At 41.7% G+C, this 21,424-nt stretch overlaps 1 protein-coding gene across 1 annotated transcript in view; it reads right to left on the bottom strand.

The window, feature by feature from the left end:
* The window catches only part of caln2 (calneuron 2), a 62,227-nt gene extending 41,565 nt beyond the window's left edge, over positions 1–20,662 (bottom strand). Inside the window, exons 1-2 of the mRNA XM_047380085.1 lie at positions 19,868–20,662; positions 193–317 (exon numbers count right to left, since the gene is read on the bottom strand). Of these exons, the coding sequence (XP_047236041.1) occupies positions 193–310 (118 nt within the window). The 5' untranslated portion in view covers positions 311–317; positions 19,868–20,662. The remainder of the gene's footprint in view (positions 1–192; positions 318–19,867) is intronic.
* Between the last annotated feature and the right edge of the window lie 762 nt (positions 20,663–21,424).

Here is a 21,424-nt window from a genome sequence, read left to right as displayed (position 1 = left end):
TAATTGGAAACCAATGCATCTAGTCAAGCTCTGAAAGAATGGCTAAATGGAAAATCTTCACCTCTAGAGAATTGGACCGTTGTAACTGCATTGTTCCACCAGCGAGCCATTAATTGTCTGTACCTCACACTTTGTTCTGCATCCACACATTCCTCCTCCTCGTGCCTGTCTCTGCCGGGTCGGCACACTCACCTCCCAGCTCCTCAGTGGAGAGGCTGGTGAGCTGGAAGGCTTCGCTGCCCTCAGTCAGGGAGCTGCTCAGGTAGTTGTCCGGGTAGAGCAGGCCTGCCCGCACATGGTGGAATGGCATCTTTTCCCTGCAAAGCAAAACTACACTGTTTAGAAATGTTCAATATGTAAGTGTAAACAAAACCAAATATGAAGACATTTTGAAAAAAACTTACTGCTATCTTAGACTTTAGATAATAATGTATATAATCAGTTGGAACTGGCTGGTTATGCTCCCCATTTCTCATTAATTATTTCCCAAATGCCATTGTATATAGTAATAAAATCTGAAACAATCTTTGTGAAACATTTGTATTATATTTTTGTTAATATACACATTACGTTGTCCTTTACTTCAAGACTTCCTTGAATAACAGATTACCTACCATAATGAAGGCAAAAAAATAAGAGTGGGCAAAATGTTAAATCACAAACAAAATTAACTGAAGTTAAATTTAAAAAAATTAGCGTAAATGCAGGAAAAAAATCCATATATGCATGGTTAAATGAAATGAGATAAATTTTCAGATACATCTAAATTCTCTTCATTACACACTTAAAAATCTCATTGTTTTTGTTCAAAAGCATACCATCAGACTATGAGTTACTTGGTTTCAGAAACCTCTCTCCTGCTGCTTGTTCAACAGAGGAGAAAATCATGTCAGTTGTTGTATCTTCTAACCTTCCCTGTCAAATCCGCTGATTCCATGTCCCCCAGGACAATCCCCACTGCCACAAGAAACCCTGACATGAGACCTCGGGCCTTGTAAGGATGTCAGTATGCCACAGCTGCCGTAGCTTTTGCATGATTACAGCAGTTCTTTGATTTGTCAGAGTTGCCCTGCTGAGGGCTCTCCGTATGTAACAGTCTGACATTTGGGTGACGTGCTTCATTTTATATTCCTCCAAATTTTATATGTGGTGGTGGAAAAAAGGGAGTGCAGGTAGTGAAGAAATTGCGAGGATTTTTGAGGCAACAGATATGATGACAGAAAGGATAGGGATGGAAGTGGGCAATTCTAAATACAACAGTCACTCCTATCTTCCTGCAAGAGAAGATTTTGACCTAATTTTGTGTGAATCTCAGAATCAGAGCAAAAGGAAGAAAAAGGCTGCAGACAGTGTGAATTCAAAAAGTGGGATTGTCTGCTCTGATGATCTCCAAAGGGCACCAGGTGTGAAAGCTGAGCATCTTAATGAGACAGTGATAGACAGCACTGTGAGTGTTAGTGAGTTTGTGTGTCTGTGTGTGTGTGTGTGTGTGTGTGTTCTTGTCTTGGCATCACAGTGAGAACCATTTTCCCAATTTCACCATCAAATTGAGGACCGTTTGTACCAAAGTGAGGACATTTTGCTGGTCCTCAAGACCTATTTTGCTAACGGTTAGACTTAGGACTAAGGTGTGAATTGAGTTTAGGTTAAGGTTAGGGTTAGGCATGCACTGGTAATGGTTAGGTTTAGGGTTGTTGTCAGGGTTAGGTCATAGAAAGGGTTGAAAATGACTGAAAATCAATGGAGGTCAATGGGAGTCAACACATGGTCCTCACTACATATAGCAAAACAAGAGTGTGTGTGTGTGTGTGTGTGTGTGTGTGTGTGTGTGTGTGTGTGTGTGTGTGTGTGTGTGTGAAAATGTATTAATGTTAATTCACTCCATCTGCTACTGCGTCTAAACATGCCTGACCTGCACACTGAACTCACTCAGGTCACCACAGCAAAGTGCATGTTCTCAAGACACAAGCTTCAGACAGTAATATACAGGGGTTGAACAATGAAACTGAAACACCTGTCATTTTAGTGTGGGAGGTTTCATGGCTAAATTGGACCAGCCTGGTAGCCAGTCTTCATTGATAGCACATTGCACCAGTAAGAGCAGAGTGTGAAGGTTCAATTAGCAGGGTAAGAGCACAGTTTTGCTCAAAATATTGAAATGCACACAACATTATGGGTGACATACCAGAGTTCAAAAGAGGACAAATTGTTGGTGCACGTCTTGCTGGCGCAACTGTGACCATGACAGCAAGTCTTTGTGATGTATCAAGAGCCACGGTATCCAGGGTAATGTCAGCATACCACCAAGAAGGACAAACCACATCCAACAGGATTAACTGTGGACGCAAGAGGAAGCTGTCTGAAAGGGATGTTCGGGTGCTAACCTGGATTGTATCCAAAAAACATAAAACCATGGCTGCCCAAATCACGGCAGAATTAAAGGTACACCTCAACTCTCCTGTTTCCACCAGAACTGTCCGTCGGGAGCTCCACAGGGTCAACGTACACAGCTGAGCTGCTATAGCCAAACCTTTGGTCACTCATGCCAATGCCAAACGTCGGTTTCAATGGTGCAAGGAGGGCATATTTTGGGCTGTGGACAATGTAAAACATGTATTGTTCTCTGATGAGTCCACCTTTACTGTTTTCCCCACATCTGGGACAGTTACAGTGTGGAGAAGTCCCAAAGAAGCGTACCACCCAGACCGTTGCATGCCCAGAGTGAAGCATGGGGGTGGATCAGTAATGGTTTGGGCTGCCATATCATGGCATTCTCTTGGCCCAATACTTGTGCTAGATGGGCGTGTCACTGCCAAGGACTACCGAACCATTCTTGAGGACCATGTGCATCCAATGGTTCAAACATTGTATCCTGAAGGCGGTGCCGTGTATCAGGATGACAATGCACCAATACACACATCAAGACCGGTGAAAGATTGGTTTGATGAACATGAAAGTGAAGTTGAACATCTCCCATGGCCTGCACAGTCACCAGATCTAAATATTATTGAGCCACTTTGGGGTGTTTTGGAGGAGCGAGTGAGGAAACGTTTTCCTCCACCAGTATCACGTAGTGACCTGGCCACTATCCTGCAAGAAGAATGGCTTAAAATCCCTCTGACCACTGTGCAGGACTTGTATATGTCATTCCCAAGACGAATTGACGCTGTATTGGCCGCAAAAGGTGGCCCTACACCATACTAATAAATGATTGTGGTCTAAAACAAGGTGTTTCAGTTTCATTGTTCAACCCCTGTATATATCCAATATTACACTTAAGCCTTTGAATCAAACATTAGTTATACTAGTGGCTGGGTTCCTGTTGGGACAGCAAACGTTGTTGGTGAGTCAGGAAATACAGCAGCATCTAAAAACAATTCAAACAACAGATGAAGAATAAATTACATTAGAAACCGCAGAAAATTGGAAAGTTTTTGCATTGCCCAGTGATTGGTAAATGTATGCAAATTGGCCAGAACAGTAAGAAATCTGACATAAAGAATTTTAAGTCACATCCTATAAAACAGGAAGCACTACTGTGGATTATGACATACTGTAGCACCTTTGATGGGATGTTCTCAAACAGTAAGTACATATTGTAAGGTTTTTTTGACGAAGAGCGACTTGGTGTGAGGTCCAATTCCAGCTTCCTCCTGTCACATGTCAATGTTCCCCTAGGCAAGGCACTTAACCTCAAGTTGCCTACAGATCTGTGTTTCTGTGTATGAATGTGTGTATAAGTTCAGTCCATTTACCAAATCATAAAAATGTTTAATGGAAACATTTCAAGTGGACCTAAAGAGCAACACAAGAAAAAGATGGAGTGAGCACTCCTGCTACAAAGATGATCTATTTCCTTAAATCTACACTGAAGTGACTGTTGCTGTGTTTCGTAAACATAAAGTTTATCAGGCAAGAAAAAGTTTTCTTTTCCAGCGGGTTTTACTTTTATGTTTCCTCTGTCATTTCAAAATATCTGCTGATGTCTGTAGAAAGTGTTAAATCAATAATTGTCCCCTCAAATGGTCCTCTTGCATGTTTAACACAATATTTAGCTTCAGCTGCAATTTGCTCAATGTCTGAGCCAAATGAAGGGGAGAGTGTTCGACTGGGGACAAGATTTAACACGGCAAGATTTTAAAATTGTTGGTTAATTTTCAAAACCTGAGAGAACCCACACATGACAATAAAAAAGCCTAGGTATAACAGGTTTGGTCCTACAGTGTGTGGTGTCTAGCCACATGGCATTTACAACACACCACACACGAACAGATTTCAGATGGGAAAATTCGCAAATCCTTTCGAGACGAAACTTGGGTTCATAGTAATTTCCCTCTGTGTTTCTGTCACCTTGTGGTCTGATTGGCTACACGTCACATTCAACAGACTGCGTGCTCGTTTGTCCTTGGGGAACACCCCACACGGTAGGATATCGGGCCAAGACAATCAAACATGTTGAATATCCTCAATTTGAGGTCGGAGCGGTCCCGACGTCCCTCCAAGCAGACTAGATCGCACTTAACACACCACACACCGCTGGAATTTCTCAGAAGATTATCTTAAGAGCCATCACGGTGATTGGGTCATGTCTGAAGGTTAAGATTGGGTGAGTAATCGGCATAAAAATCCTGTCATGTGGACCAGGCATTAAGCCCAAAATTATTCTTGCCATCACCCTAATCTTTAACTCACTGCACAGATTCAATTAGATTAGATTTGGTTTGCAACACTGGCTGTGTCACTCCAAAATGTTAGTATTACTTGCAGTCAAAACAAATATGTTGATAAAATCAAAAGATAATTTTAAATCTCAATCTGCCAGGGGTATGAATAATGTTGGCCTATTGCTATAATATAATTTTAACTTTCCTTCCATGTTTACCTTTAGATTGAATTTACTTTTTAGGGCCAAACATCTTGCTGTGGAGAAACTAACTTCAGATGGTCTGATGACTTGTGTGACAAGTGGTGTTCTAGTAATGATGTTTGGATAGTACTATCAAACAGTAATAACATATTGGTAGCTACATTACTGTACCGTGATTTAACTCCAATGAGTAAAATGCATGGCTAGCTAATATGAAGTAGGCCGTCCTGGGGACAGTTGTTGAAAGAACATCCTGACACATGCCTGAGCATAAATTACAACATCTATCTGAATGCTTCGGGATTTTAATGTTTCAAAACAAAACTTATATCATGAGCATTGATTAACCACTGAATGAATTAAAGGGAGACTGTAATTCTTCCACAGGGTGTCGGTTTGTGCCAGAGTTAATCACAGGCCCTAAATGTTTGCAAACCTGAGTTTGCATGTGATTCCAGTTCTGAAACTATGAGCAAAGGCAAATCTTTTCCTAAAATACCTTCATTGACCTCTCTGCACTAACGCAAGGATGCCACAGAAGGTAGATTTATTCCTCTTTAAAAAGGTGAATTATTTTTTACTAATCATTTATCTGTTCAAATATATTGTCTAAATAGTGCTTGAGATCATTTACCTTTATAAAAAACACAGAATATAAACCATATGATTGCAGAACATTCCATTAGAATGTATTGTATGAAGATTCCTTCATACATTAATAAACACATTTCAACTCCACCTGTATTCCATGACATAGGTCAGGAATCTCTGGCCTTTACATCAGTTGCCCTGATGGTCAGATGAGGGACTGTGGTGCTTTGTAAGCAGTGAGGGGGGTGGAGGAGATAGGAAATCAGTGGGCCTTGATTTCACTGAATTTATTAAATAAAATGAATAGTTTATAATCACAGACAAGTTATTGAGATTTTACCCTGATAAAATCATCCTCAATGTATGTGTATTGGTTCTCTTCACTTTGCAGTGCAGAACTTTGTCCAACTATCAGGGTTTAAAATGTGCGAAGTTAAAAGTAAAATATTTTAAGTAAAATATTTTTCTGTGATTATTTGATCACTTATTTATCTCTTGTGTTTGAGGCTGAAACATTGTGACCCATCTACTGGACTGATTGGTGTTTTTATTCCTTACTGCTATGTGAATCCAGTGTAGAAATAAAGCAAACAGCGGAAGAAAAAACAGTTGCAAAATATGGAGGCGATTGTCCTGCTTTATAAATACCCTCCTCTGACATTTCTCCTGAATAGTATGTGCTGTGTTACAAAATTTATATCACTCAAGAGGAGCTTTAGTTTTTCATTTTTCATGTTTAGTTTCCAAATTCATTAATTGATGAAGGTAGAGCCAGACTGCTGCTTAATGTCACCTCAATCAAAACCATCAAAAATGTGTCAGACAAACCCTGGCCCTGTCCCAATACCCACACTACACTCTACGCCCCTCTATGAAGTGTTTTCTTTGTACAAGTGCATGTAGGGGTTGAAATGCGCAGGTTACAAGCGTGCAAAATTGGAGAATTCGGACAGTGAGGGTTACGTCATCAACTTGCACCTCTGCACCGTAACTGCAACATCAAAAAGGGCGGGAACCAGCACTGTTTTCACAGTCTTGCTGCTAAAAAATCAGTTTAAAACTGCAACAAGCAATTGTTTTGAGGAGAAGAAAGTGCAGGAAGCGACGGAGGCTTATACACCAGACTCTCGCCGTGCCAGTGTTTGTTTGAAAGGTAACTTCAGTGTTATGGCCTACTGACTGCCCAGACTCATTCTGAACTCAGTGGTATCTTACAATGTTTAGCCTGGAAAACCAGCAAAAAAACCAGTAAAACCAGTAAAAAAATATTTGTCGGCTTGCTGTCTAAAGTTTACGCAGTTCTTATTATTCTGATTTGATGGCTGGTTACGTTGACGGTTGTGATTGGTTTTTGCTCAGAACGTCATCTGCAGCAGTGAATTGTGGGTAATATACTTCGGGGAAGTCCGCTTCGATGCGGGCTTCGCCGAAGGGCGGATGTGGGGCACAAAGGGGGCGGGGCTAAGGACCACTCTGGAGGATTGGGACACACTATGGACTCAAACCCATTAACGGGAACGCGAAATTCAGGGACACAAGGGTGGAAGTGCGGGTATTGGGACAGGGCCCCTAAATTTACATAAGTTATTATCGGAGTTCTGGGAGTTTTTCTGTTCACCTGTTTTTGCCTGCTACTAACCCCATCCAACCTCTAGATGGCACCAGACGTACGGTAGGAGCTGAGTCCACAGGTGTTCTCCATCAGCCTCATCAGGAGAGGAGCATAAGAACCCAACGCTGCCAACACTCCAGTGCCTGAGTGTTAACCTGCAGTGGTAACTCTAGCTGGCCAAGACAAATCTCTTTGTGATTATTCTGAGTACTTACCTTCTCGTGTCCTCCTTCCCAGGTTACCTCCAGTCCCGAGCTTCTGTATCCAGTCTGCTTATGCAGAAAACCCAGATCCACTCTTTGCAAGAGAACTTCACGTATTATCTTCTCAGTTGGCTGCATTCCGGTAACAAGGCTCCTCAGACTTCTTGTGAACGAACCTGCCTCACCCTCCTGTGCTCCCCACCAAGATCACCCACCTGGTGCCACCTCAACTTCAAGTGCAAGTAAGACAGGATTCACCTGCACCATTCACTTACCTGACACACTCCTGGAGTTTCCATCCATGCTCTCCTCCCCCCGGCGCATCTGCAAGTCACCACCTGTAAGCAATATATATCAAGATCAACAACCCAGAATTATTTCTGCTACTTACCATTGATCCTTTCTCCATACAGCAGCGAGTTCCTTGTTCTCCAGCATTCAAAATATTCCATAATAATCTTGTTAAACATTTCCTGCTTCCTGAGTGTATTCCTGCATGTGGGTCAGAGCAGCTAGAGAAACGATGACGATGACAGGACACTCAGGCCAATCTGACCCAGCGGACACATTCAGGAGGACTCTTTCAGATCAAAGCCTCCAGGTCTAGTCCCACGGAAACTCACTTCGATCCCTCCTGGAACAACAACGCCACACCAACCAACAGATGTCCTCATTACTCCAGCATACTCTGAACAGCCTAAGCCCCGCTGCACCAGAGGGCGCTGCTGAGTCTACTGTCTGACAGCAACTTCCTCATTCCTGTGATGTCATTCCCCCAACCCGGAGAAGTTTTCCGGTGAGGTTGGTTGTGGTGGAGGTTTCCTCCTACAGTGCTCCCTGGTGTTTAATCGTTCTCCACAATCCTTTCCCCATGACGATGTTAAAATCTCCTTTATTTTAGGACTCCTGACTGGAAAGGCATTAAGATGGGCTGAGGCTCGCTTTACCGATCATAACCACTTCGGCTGCACTTATAATGATTTTCTAAGTGAATTCAAGCAGATGTTTGACACTGAATTAGACCAGACCAATACAGCCCGCCGTCTGTGGGTGTTAAAACAAAGAAATAAACCAATTTCAGAGTTTTCTATAGAGTTTTGCACACTAGCAGCCGCATTAGGTTGGGACACCTGCGCTCTTAGAGCCGCCCTTTTTCCAGTCCCTTGACGAATCTTTGAAGGATGAGTTAGTTTTGCTAGATGAACCCAAAACTTTGAATGAGTTAATAGCTTTAGCTATCAAATAGATAATAGATTAAGAGATAGAAGAAAGTCACATTTTGAAGAGATTGCTGTGTGATTACAGGCACCTCTGAGCTCAGCTGCAGCACCTCGCCCTGAACCACTTTTACCCACCCCAGAACCCATGCAGACTGGTCAAACTCAACTCTCCCCAGAAGAATGCCAACAAAGAATGGAATCCAAGTAGTGTTTATACTGTGGGACACACGGACACTTTATCGCCTCTTGTCCAGTGTGACCAAAAGAGAGGGACTGCCTGGTGTAAAGGGGAAGCTGACCGACCATCACTTCACCCCTACCATTAACTTCACCATACCAGCTACCATCTTGTTCTCCCAAGATTCACTCCACTTATCTGCTCTCATTGACTCAGGAAGTGAGCAAAATTTAATCGACCAACGGTTGGTGGAGCAGGCTCAGATTGATACAGAACTTCTTCCTTTCCCTCACCTGGTTTCTGCCATTGAAGGTAAGAACCTGCAATACATCACACACAAGACCAAGCCTCTAAAATTAGTAATCTCAGGCAGTCATCAAGAACTGATATCGTTCTTCGTGTTTCCTGTTTCTCAGAATCCCCTAGTGTTAGGTTTTCCCTGGCTCCAGAAACACAATCCACTCCTTAATTGGTCAAACTGTCAAATAGGTTCCTGGTCCACAAACTGCCTCTCATCCTGTCTACATTCAGCCGTTTTTCCCAAACAACCTGAACCTGATCCTGGAACAGCGGAGTACCAAGACTTAACTTTAATCCCTGAAGTGTGTATGGATTTAAAACAGGTCTTCAGTAAGACCAAGGCTCTGTCCTTACCCCCTCACAGGCCACACGACTGCTCCATTGACCTTCTCTCTGGGGCTCCTCTGCCATCCAGTCGACTATATATCTCACGCCCAGAACGACAAACTCTTGAAAAATATATCACTGAATCCCTAGCTGCAGGCATCATTCGTCCCTCATCGTCTCTTCTAGGGGTGGGATTTTTCTTTGTGGGAAAGAAAGATGGATCCCTTCGTCCATGCATTGATTACAGGGGACTCAATCTTTTCACAATAAAGAACAAATATCCTCTTCCACTCATTTCTTCCGCATTTGAACCTGTACAAGATGCAACCATATTCTCCAAACTCGACCTCCGAAATGCTTCTCATCTCGTCCGAATCCGCCAGGGGGACGAATGGAAAACAACTTAAGACCCCTTGGGGTTTGAGAATCTCGTTATGCCTTTCGGCCTTTGAAACGCCCTGGCCGCATTTCAGGTCCTAGTGAATGATGTCCTGAGGGACTTCATCGATCGTTTTGTCTTTGTGTATCTAGATGACATCCTCATTTACTTCAAGAACCTCTCAGTGTCATTTTACTCGTTAAAGATCTGACCCACATGCAGAAAAACACTCTGAAGAGGAGACTAGATTATGAAGAAGATTTATTTTCATAAACAAGAAAAAAATTTTAAAAGTTCTGGAACTGGTACGGGTAGATCGCCAACTGTTCAGAAAGAAAAGGAAATGGATGGTGAGACAAGGAACTATAATGGAAACGGACTAGAGAAAAAACACCTATTGTCATTAAGGATTGGCTTACTATGAAGAGGTAGTCTAACCGCCAGGGGTTGAGGGATTCGGGGTCCGGGCTTATGACTTTTCTGGTGCGGCTTAAGAGGACTAGGTGCGTCCAACAAAGGTCCGAGGTGAATGTGCTTGCGTTGGAGGGTGGACAGGGCACGCTTATGGCTTGGTCCGGATGATGGGGAAAATACAAGAAGCTGCCAGCTGGTTGTTGTCCAGATGAAGTAGACAAGGATCTTGAACCTTAATCCACAAAAGAACAGGAGACCTTTCTCCAGAAGACGAAAATCCGAACAGCAAACAATGCTGAGAGCATAGTCAGGCATCAACAAGGTTAATACGAAGGTTCAGGTAAATCAGCCTGCAAAGGAGCATAAGCAAAGGTTACAAAAAGCATAGCACATAGCAAAGATAAATTGTGGCTTGACCTTATACCATGGAAGGCAAAACACTCTGGCGATGAAGTGCTGGCAGCCTCCTGCTTAAATACACCTCCAAGCAATCAGCGGATAAGTCGCACCTGTCACCCTGCGCACCTGAGAACTCCAGCACCATCTGAGAACATAGCAAACAAAAGAAAAAGCACACGCACGCGTGCCCACACACACACAACCGGACCCTGACACTCGGAGCATCAACAACACATCCGCCTGGTCCTTCAACGCCTCCTAGAGAACAGATTATATGTGAAAGCTGAAAAATGTGAGGGTGGGCAGGTTCGTTCAGATCCACACAAGATAAAGGCTGTACTCGAATTGGCCACTCCTGACTTAGTAAACAGCTTTAACAGTTTTTGGGTTTTGCCAATTTTTATAGGAGATTCATCAGAAACTACAGTCAAACTGCAGCCCCATTAACCGCTCTGACTTCCACTAAACACCCTTTTGAGTGGACTCCACAGGCAGATGCTGCTTTTCACAAACTCAAGAACAGTTTCTCTCAAGCCCCATTCTCATTCACGCAAACCCTTCAAAACAATTCACTCTAGAAGCAGAAGCGTCCGACATTGGAGCAGGAGCTGTGCTGTTCCAAGTTTCTGATTCTGACAGCAAACTTCACCCTTGTGCCTTTTTCTCCCGCAGATTCAATCCAGCAGAGAGAAATTACGATGTGGGAGACCGCAAACTTCTGGCAATAAAACTGGTCCTGGAAGAGTGGTGACATTGACTGGAGGGCGCTGAACACCCAGTTGTGGTATGGACAGATCATAAAAACCTAACCTACCTTCAAGCAGCCAAATGCATTAACCCTCGCCAGTCTCGTTGGTCCCTTTTCTTTTCCCGTTTTAACCTCTTGATCTCATACAGACCTGGTTCCAAGAATATCAAGCCCGACGCCCTCTCTCGACAGTTCTTCCCAGACGACTCTGACGAGGAACCTGCTCCCATCCTTCAATCAAGTTGTGTTGTTGGAGCCCTCACATGGGATGTGGAGAACTTGGTATCCCAGGTCTCAGGATTGAACCAGATCCCGGAACCGGACCCCCAAATCGGATTTACGTCCCATCAACCGTCCGGTCCGGCCTGATCCACTGGTTCCATCCATCCAAGTTCTCGGCCCATCCTGGCTCTAGCCGAACCATCGCCCTCATCTCCAGAAGGTTTTGGTGGGCGTCCCTTCATAGAGACATTAAAGTAGCAGCAGACTTCCCATGATGCCACTGTCTGAATAAGAGCACCCCCTCTCCAACAAGCTGACCTCTTCCACACGGGGAGACAAGCACGCTGATGTCTCTTTGCTGGCAAACAGACATAGACTCTATGCAAAGTTAAGTACAAATGAAATACTGTCTGTCCCAGAGAGGTTCCCTACAAAGACGTGGTCTCTATGAAGCCGAGCGGAGCGGTCTCCCAGTCTGGAAGGAAGACAGCAGAGACCCCATCACCACGGTAACGGTAACGTGCAGGGTGGTTAGCGGACAGAACGGGCCATCTTTCATCAACAGCTACAGAGGTTAGCTAGAATCTAATCATTTGTTCACAGAATGGCCGACAGAACAGCAGCCACTCCCCACAGCTAAGGAGGTTAGCTGTAGCTAACCGATTAAAGACTGTGGACGTTTCTTCAAACTTAATTGTGCTTGGTAGTTTAGTTGGATTGTTTTAGCATAGTAAAGAGTTTGTTGATTGAAATATGTTTGACTTTGAGTTGACTTATTTTTGTTAATAAATTCTTGTATTTTAAGAAATTGTGTGAATTCATTCCATGTGTGTACAGAGTTGTGCTGTTCAATAATGTCAGAGCTCGTCTCATACCTTTCTATTTTGTCCTAATACCATTGGCTTACTGGGCTGATATTCACAGGACAACCCTTAACAGACCGAAATATTATTTGATAAAATATTAAAATATTAATATTAAATATTAAATAATATTCTCAGATTCATAATCCCAACACTCTGCAACAAGGATGTGACACAGAAATGATGTGACACAGAAGCCCAGTTTTCCCAGCCCCTTTTCAAAATGACAAATAAATACTGTAGGAAATGTCTACCAGTAAAAGGCTACTCACCCAAACTTGCCCAGATATAGTCAGAACAACAACTGAAATGTTTAAAACAGCTGGAACTTTGGCAAAACAAAGCTGGGTGCTGGAATCAGCAGACACATATGAACGGTTCCCCACTGAGGCTTATTTAAAGATCAACGAACTTCTCACTGTAAGTTAAATAACTTCAGCACATAGTCCCACAAATATATACATATACTGTCTAAAAAGACAGATAACCTTTTTATTCTCCATGTCTGCTGTTAAAACAAACTGAACTTTTCCTGTTTAGGTCAGCTTGGATTATCAAAATGATTTATTTTCATTAAATGTCTTCAGAGATCTATTTTGTTTTATAAATTTCTGCAAAATCATGGGTTTACATCCATTTCCTCAGTATGTGGTGGAGTTGCCGTTAAGCTGTGTGAATTGGGTCAAACATTAAGGCCACAAGCTTCTCTCAAGCTTTGCTGGAATCTTTGGCCCATTCCTCCTGAAAGAACTGGTGAAACTGAGGCTTGTGAGCCGCCTCTCCAGCTCTGCCCACAAGTTTTCTACGGGACTGATGTCGAGATTTGCCTTTGTTTTCCTTAAGCCACTTTGTAACTAGCTTGGTGGTATGATTAGGGTCATTGTTAATCTGGAACACCCATTTGTACCAAAACTTGTCCGTGTATCTGAGAGCATTTGTATGTTACAATCTGGCTTTTTCTGTTGCTTTTGGAGTAGTGGTTTATTCCTCTCCAAATGACCTTTCAGCTTTTGTCAGTAAAGAACCTGTTACATTGTGGATAATGACACTATTTTACCAGCTTCAGCCAGCATATTTACAAGGTATTTTGCTTTTATTCTTGGGTTGACACGCACATTGGGTTTGAAACATGATCACCTTCAGGACACAGACCCATTTCCTTCCTGAGCAGCATAAAGGCTTCACATTCCTATGCTGTCTAAACTTGCATATAAGTAATTCCTTGAACAGATGAATAAGGAACCTTCAGGTATCCATAAAGTGTACCTGAGTGTGAAACAGACTTGTGGAGGCACATACATGTTTTCCTGATATCTTACCTGATTTCTTAGGATTTTCCCATGATGACACACAACAAAGTGGTGTTGTTGAGGTGTTGCCTTAAAAAACATCTAAATGTGTGCTACTGTTGTTCTAAAACATAATCTTACAAAACCATGACATTTTCATCTGGGCTTTTTCAAAAGCATAGTTATCCTGGTGTATATAAACTTCTGATGTTGAAGAATGTAAGAAAGACATTCTCTAAAAATAAATATTTTGTCCCATTTAATGTCAGACAGTGAGAAAAATAGGTGTTTGTCTCTTATGCATTGAATGTGCTCAATTTAGGTGGCACAGATATCAGCACTGTTGGCTTGCAGCAAAAAGGTTCTAGGTTCAAATCCCAACCTGGGGTCTTTCTTGAATGTTCTCCCAGTGGGGTTTCTCTAGGTACTCCTCTTTCGCAGTCCCAAAACATGACTGTTAGGTTAATTAGTTACTTTAAATTGGCCTTGTGTGTGTGTGTGTGTGTGTTTCTGTATTGCCTTGTGATGGACTGGTGATCTGTCCAGGGTGTACCCTGCCACTGACCACTGGAGACAGCCACATGTCCCCCTGTGACCCTGTGTGGATGATATTTTCAGTTCAGCTTTTTGGTTTAAATTAATTTTTAATTAAATATGTTGATTCAGTTTTGTCTTTTTTCATTTTCCTGTTATGGTATTATAGAAATGCATCTGAGTGGATAAGAAAATTCTATGTGTAAAATTTTAAGTACCTTCTCCTGTTATTTATTTATTTACTTAAATGTTCTCTTTTTTGTAGACATATTGCATTCTACAATTTCTTTGTTGATATTTTATATTCAGCCACTGGATGACTCCTGCTGTGACTCTGCTTTCTGAAAGGCTGATGGATATGCTGAGCAAACCCAAAGCTGACTCTTCGTTCACTTTACCCCGTGAACTGTGAGGCATTTCATCTTTTGGGTTTGTGTAGGAGCTGTTGACAAGTGGGTACCTTTGCAAAACACACTATTATTTCTTTATATTTTTATTTTTTGCCAGACTTTATATTGTTCTGATGGTTTCATGAAGACTTGCCACTTGACCTTTCGATTGTTCAAAATACATATTAATATTTCACAACAAATCATGTGCATAGCTTTATCATTAGTTTTTAGTTCTTCTGATCTTGTCTGTCTTGTTTTTTAATACTCTAATAGAGAAATTTTGCCGTACATTGGTTTTTGAATTAATACATGGAATTAATACATGGAGGCTGCAAATGCACACTGCGTTTATGTGAGGTTTTGTATGTTTCATCTCTTGGGAATGCATTTTTTTACAGAAAAATAATAACACAAATTATTAAGCTACCTAAATTAAACAGTGTCTGCACATTAATCATAATTAATAGACAAATTAATTACATATGATATGATAGTAATTTTGAAATTTCAATGTCCATCTGTTCTCATAATTGTTCCCCTAACAGAAAACACACACTCAGCTATGGCAAAATCCAGCAGTCACAAAAAAAAACAAAAAAAAAACATCACTAAAATCAGTCCCAGTTGTATTCTTTTTTCTTTTATCTGTCACTGTCTGTTATCCTCCTTTCTATTCTCGGTTTTTTTAAACCAACTTGTGAAATCACTGAATGCTGTCAAAGAGATGGACATCAGAGCTGACAGACAGTTTTTAGCAGAAAGCCTCCATCTGATAAGCTCCATTGCCTCCATTGCCTGAGTGCAGGAGGAGGAGTGGCGTAACGATAGACGGGTTTGCGGGTTGATAGGTGGGATGGGATGGGTTGGAGGAAAGAGGGTGAAAAGAGCGAATAAAAGTTGTCTGGCTGACAGTGTTTGAACTGTGGGGTCACCTGCACACCAGGGAGCCCAGTTTCGAGTCTGCAGTGAGAACAAATTTACACCCAAAGGAGAGGTTCAAATAAAGGAAAAGAGACTGAGAACAGGCTTCGAGGGGAAGAATCAGCCTTTTTCCCCTCCACATTCCTCGTATTATTCCCAAGGTAGACAAAAACATTACCAGAAAGGCAGAAAGGGGTCAGAATTTTTTTTTTTCAGCAGCCCATCCAAAGGCCTTCACAGGTAGACAGCACTAATAGGATAACAGAAAAATCCAACTTCCATATCATAGACCTGCATTCAGGCACAGTTGAACAAACATGAAGGACAATACATGGTTTTCCATTATTTTTTTACAAATAAAAATAAAAAAATTGTTCTTTTGCATACATTTGCAAGAAAACCCAGTGCAATAAATTGCCTTAGTATATAGCCATTGTTTTTAGGCCTCATAGTTTTTTAGAGAACATGGTTTGTGTAAAAGTGGCAAGATTAAAGAAATTGTTAAAAGCCTAGTACGAGAAGGTGCTCTGGGCAATTGAGATCAAAATATTTTTTTTTGTTGGCCTATTTCAAAAATGCCTATATGCTAAATGCAGACAAATAACACATATTGGCGGCAGCATCATGTCGTGGGGGTATTTTTCTTCAGCAGAGAGAAGAACGCTGGTCTGAGTTAATGGGAAAACAAATAGAACTAAATACAAGGCAATTCCAGAAAAAAAAGAACTGTTTAAAATCGCAAAAAACTTGAGACTGGAGTGAAAGTTTACGGTTCAGCAGTAGAATGACCTTGGACATTTAGTCTATGCAACAATGTAATGGTTTAGATCAGGATTCAGCAACCTGTTTAATCCAAAGAGACAATTTTACCTTTGCTAAATTAAGCTTGTCTAGACCCACAAAACCTGCTTGACCTGTGGAGAAAAGACAACTTGTAAAGTTTTGCAAGCATATAATATAGAGAATTCTGTTTGGTTGGAAAACTTAAAGAATCAAAATTTATTTTATTTCTGTTTTCAGATTTCAGTGCAAAGAAAAATACTTAACATTTTTTAAGAGGAAAAAAAAGATATTGTAGGATTACGCCAAATTAGTTCTTTGCATATTTATGCTACATTGACGAAAAATAAGTACACTAATTCAAGCACGTCATTTAAGCTAGATCCAGTTAAGAATTTGTGGCTTAAAAATTGTTCATCATAGATGATTCCATATAGTCTGAATGAACTATTTTGCATAGACAAATGGACAATGGAACTGAATCTCTAGATTCAAATCTGGTACAAACAGAACCCAAAAGACTTTCAGCCCAGTTCACATTTTTATATGTAAAAATGTTTAAAAACATGCATTATTTTCCTGCTGCTTCCCAAATACACAAAACCTTATTTTGTTCTGTCATATAAATTCCTAATATTAAATATTAAAGTTTTTGGTGGGAACGGCAATACTTTTCCATGGCACCATTATTTCTGCAGTGCTTTATTTGACACCTGAGGTCTGTAGAAGGCTTTAGGTAACATGTAAATCAACAAATACATCTCTTTAAATCCAGGCCACCCACTAAACCAGTTGGTTGCTCTGCACGTCTTTTGCAATAAAGGCTCCTGCCAACTGATGAAAACAATGAAACATCAGTTGATCAGTTGAAGCACCAATGTTGGATGAAGGTAAATTGCTGTGATTTATCATTTGCCACAGACCACAAAGCCAAACAAAGGAGGGAGGGACAATTTATAGATCAAAGGGGGACATGTGCAGCATCAACAAGCCAGCTACAATAAAAATGCTTTTTATTGGATTTACAGAATTTAAACCAATGATGAAATGATAAATGGAAATCAAGTTATTCCCAGTGCCCTTGCTTCCCCCTTCTGCACAACACAGTGTCAGTGTCCTATACTGATGTCACCTTGGGCATATACAGGCAGTCACAGCACAGCTGTGATCTCAGCTGTCTTTCTCTAACCCATCAAACCCGCATTCTAAAAACATTTCCTCTAGAGAGCCACTGCCTGTGGTGCCTACAGTCGCCTCTCTAGAAGTTTAGCTTGGGTCATTTAGCTCAATCCGGAATATCAGCTGCAACAGCACTTCATCATTACACCTTTGGACAAATCAATCAATCAATCAATCAATCAATCAATCAATCAATCAATCAATCAATCAATCAACAGACTTTACTGAGAATTAAAAAGTGACAATCTAAACCCTTTGGAAAAAAAATTGAAATATTCGTCTTCAGTTTATTTGCTAAAATAAAGACCCTCAGCCATTCTCAGGCCTCCTGGAAGCTCAATCCAGAGGTGAGGACAGTAATGCTTGATGATTGTAGGGACTTTAAAATTGGTGTGGTGTGGCCTTTCTCCTTGTTCTTGTTATTTACTCACAGCTCAGAGTAAAGAAGCTGTAATTGAGAAATTGTTTTATTTTTTAGGCCAGACAAATGAGCACTGCTGTCATCCAGTCTTCCTTAATTTCTCTACATTGGCTTAAAAGATTAATATTTTTTGGATAGTAATATCCCCTTTTACTTATTGATTTAGCAGGAAATGAGACATATGGATTTGGATCTTAGCAAGTTTGACTAGGGCCAGATTATAAGAGCTGGACCGCTGGGTCAGACCTTCTCCAAAACTCCAGTTTTTGTGTGGTGTTTCCCGTCTGGATCAGTAAATCTCTTTCAGCCAGAGCGAGCTGCCACAATGCAAAAATGGTTCTTTAATTGTTTGAGCAGTTAAACAATGGCTGAGAGCTTGTGATTTGGCTGCCAATTTTTTTTAATCCAACTGAGCATCTTTGGGATGTGTTGCACAAACAAGTTCGCTCCATGGAGGCTCTACCTATTAGTTTACTGAACAAAAACGATCTGCTAGTAATATTTTGGTGCTATGTACCACAGAACCACTTTATGGGTCTTTAAGATTGCAGACTTCTGTAGGTCAGGGCTAATTTTGTCAACAAAAGTGGGACCAACAAACTGGCAGTCATATTATGCCTGATCAGTGTAAAATACTGTTATAGAGCTTGTTATCTGCTTGTGTTAACAGGCGACATTGCAATATGAAGTGCTGTGTAATCTGCATAGATACTGAATTTTTTCTCCTGATGATACCTTCATGAAGAAGCATATAAAGCCTGAAAAACATTGGATCTAAAATCAATCCTTTTGGGCCACCCCAATTCACTCGATTGCTTTTTAATGTGTGCTGAAAAAAAAAAAAAACAGCCGACCCTCAGTTGACCCTCAGTGGTATCTAACACACTGAAGCTTCAATGTGCTGCTACAAATAAAAATAATATATAATAAAATGAAACGGTAAAGCGTTTTAGCTTGTGTCATCTGGATATTTATAGAAGTTGACTGTTACCCCAAAATTATGTTTTCAAAACAAAACGTATAAAGGCTAAAAAGTACAGGACCTAAAATTAAACCCTGTGGAACACCACAATTCACTGTATTGATTTTTGATGTATCACAACTAAAACAATAAAACTTAAATTGATCAGCTGAAGCAGCAATGATGGATAGGGGTGAATCACTGTCCTTCTCTCAGGTGGACTGAAATGACAATGACAGATTTCAACAGATGGGAAGAAAAAAGACTGGACATCATGGTCTGACGCATCCACAGATAAGGGGAACACAGCTGGTGTCTACTGCTACATGTCAAAAATATATATGCTCACTAACAACCTCTCCCTCTTTCCTACTCAACCACCCACGCCTACAAAGGAAGAAAAAAAAACTTGGCTTGCACCTACAATTTCGGTTTCCTAGAGGACAAATATCCGCCAGTTATCCTTAGGAGTGTCTCCTGCTTGGCATCAGATGAGTGTGTTCAAGGCAGGTGACAGATCTGACCATGATTTGACAGTGACTGTGGAGTTTAGGAGCATCTGGCACTGACATTGAGTGCTGTTGGGGTTTGGACTGCAGTCAGTCTCCATTTATCAGAGACGAGCTGCTACAAGCTGAACATCAGAGCCGCTGATGAAGCCACCAAGCATGATATATGATGGAGTGCTTCACACCCCGCTGCGTGCCGAGACAATTACACTGTAATTACACTTATGGCGCGTGATGGACCTATAATCACCTAATCACATCGATCAAACCCACGCAGTGCGTACTGGCGCGCGCAGCGCACACCTGCGTCCGTGCAGAGATGGTCAGAAAAACTCTGAAATAGTGTGTAGACTCACTTATCGTGTTAACCAGCCATAAAGACGAGCATTAGGTGCTGATGTATGTGATAACACACACAAGCACGCTTCACCCATCCACGCACATTACAACAGGTGAAGCCACAAGCGCGGCTCTGCGGGCATCAAGAGGAGCGACATGTGGGTAATCACCTTCATCACCTTTAACACCCTCGCTCAGAGGTGACCAGTGCAGCCATACCTGCCAAAGAAACTGGTCCCCCGGAGTCAGAGTCCCTTCCCGTTCCGTTGGTGCACCGGTGGCAGAGAGGCTGAGGCTGGTTTCAACTGCCGAGATGTGTTTAGTCCGTTTGCATCCGTCCTGTCCTCTGAAGGAGACCGTCCCACAGCCCAAGATGGACTCATTCAGTCTTAGTGCTGGACCTGGCTTCGGGAATTTGCCGGTGTGTCATGTGCACCCCCACTTGTTTCAGATACTTGTTTAGAAAATATCAACTGGTTAGGTGAAAATGCTGGTGGGAAATTTTTCCCACACCAGAATGAATTAATCTGATTCTATTTTTTTTTTAAACCCCACTTCTCCACGCCATATGTTGATGTGGGGTTGTTGGGATAAGGCAGTTTGTTGCCCAGACGGATGCACCCGCAGCCGCCCACGGGTCTGTGTCTGAGATGCGCTGCTCCTTCTCCTTCTCCTGCTCCTCCTGTTGTTGCTGCTGCTGCTGGTGGTCCTTCTTCTTCTACAAATACAACGAATCACGATTAAAATTCAGACTACACTGTTGAATCAGAAGAGAGAGAGCTCGGAGCTGAGATCATCCATGCAGCGGATTGAACGGAAAGATTCTCCTCCTGCTCCCGGTGGCAGACTTAACCCATTTAATGTGTTGGTCCTGTCCGATGAAGGAGGGGCCAACCAGGGCAGCTGATTCTCAGAGGGAGCTCATCTCAGGTGTGTCTGTGAGTGAGTGGAAGCGAGGGAGAGGGAGAGACTGCGAGGTCCGAGCAATTAAGGTTTAAGTGAATCAGTGAGGCACCAACCTCCTCTCTCCCTGGGGGCGTGTGTTGTGTGTGTGTGTGTTTTCGTTTAGCCATTCTTCACAGCTGGATGAAGCATTGATGTCCAATTATGGTGTTTAGGAAATGACATCAGCCGCAGTTCTCAAATGATGCAGTGTGTATATACCCCGTCTTCTTCTTCCTCTCACAACCCATCTTAATCTTCATCTTTTCCCTCACCTTCGTGGAATTTGGGAAATGTATAAGGCACCTTCTTCAAAAACGCCTCTACAAAGTTGGGATGAAATATGAAAATGTTCTGATTAAAAACTAAATCTTAATCCTCAAAATCTTTGTGAAAAAGCCCACACAATGCCCTGTAAATGTACGTGCCTATAGGGACATGAAAAACTACATTTTAATGTCCAGAAAATCACAACTAAAATCACAATTTTCAGTGTACCTTATCAAGCTATTACATGGTACACCAACACAGTGCAGTGCATAATGGTGAATTGGAAGGAAAATATTAAATTGTTTTTAATGTTCTTTACAAATAAAAATCTAAAAAATAGAAGCCTAAAGTTGTATTTACTCTGATACTTCTAAATAGAATCTGGTAAAACCAACTGTGTTTGGAACTCAGTATGCATCTAGCGGTTCTGTGAAGGTCTCAGAGGTTTGTTAGAGAACATCAGTGAACAAACAGCATTGTGAGGACCAAGGAACATAGCAGACAAGTCAGGAATAATGGTGAGGAAACGTTTAAAGCAGGATTAAGTTATTAAACAATATCCCA

Source organism: Girardinichthys multiradiatus, chromosome 11, assembly GCF_021462225.1.
Source record: "Girardinichthys multiradiatus isolate DD_20200921_A chromosome 11, DD_fGirMul_XY1, whole genome shotgun sequence".
Taxonomy (NCBI): domain Eukaryota; kingdom Metazoa; phylum Chordata; class Actinopteri; order Cyprinodontiformes; family Goodeidae; genus Girardinichthys; species Girardinichthys multiradiatus.
This window is presented reverse-complemented; position numbering and strand designations above follow the sequence as displayed.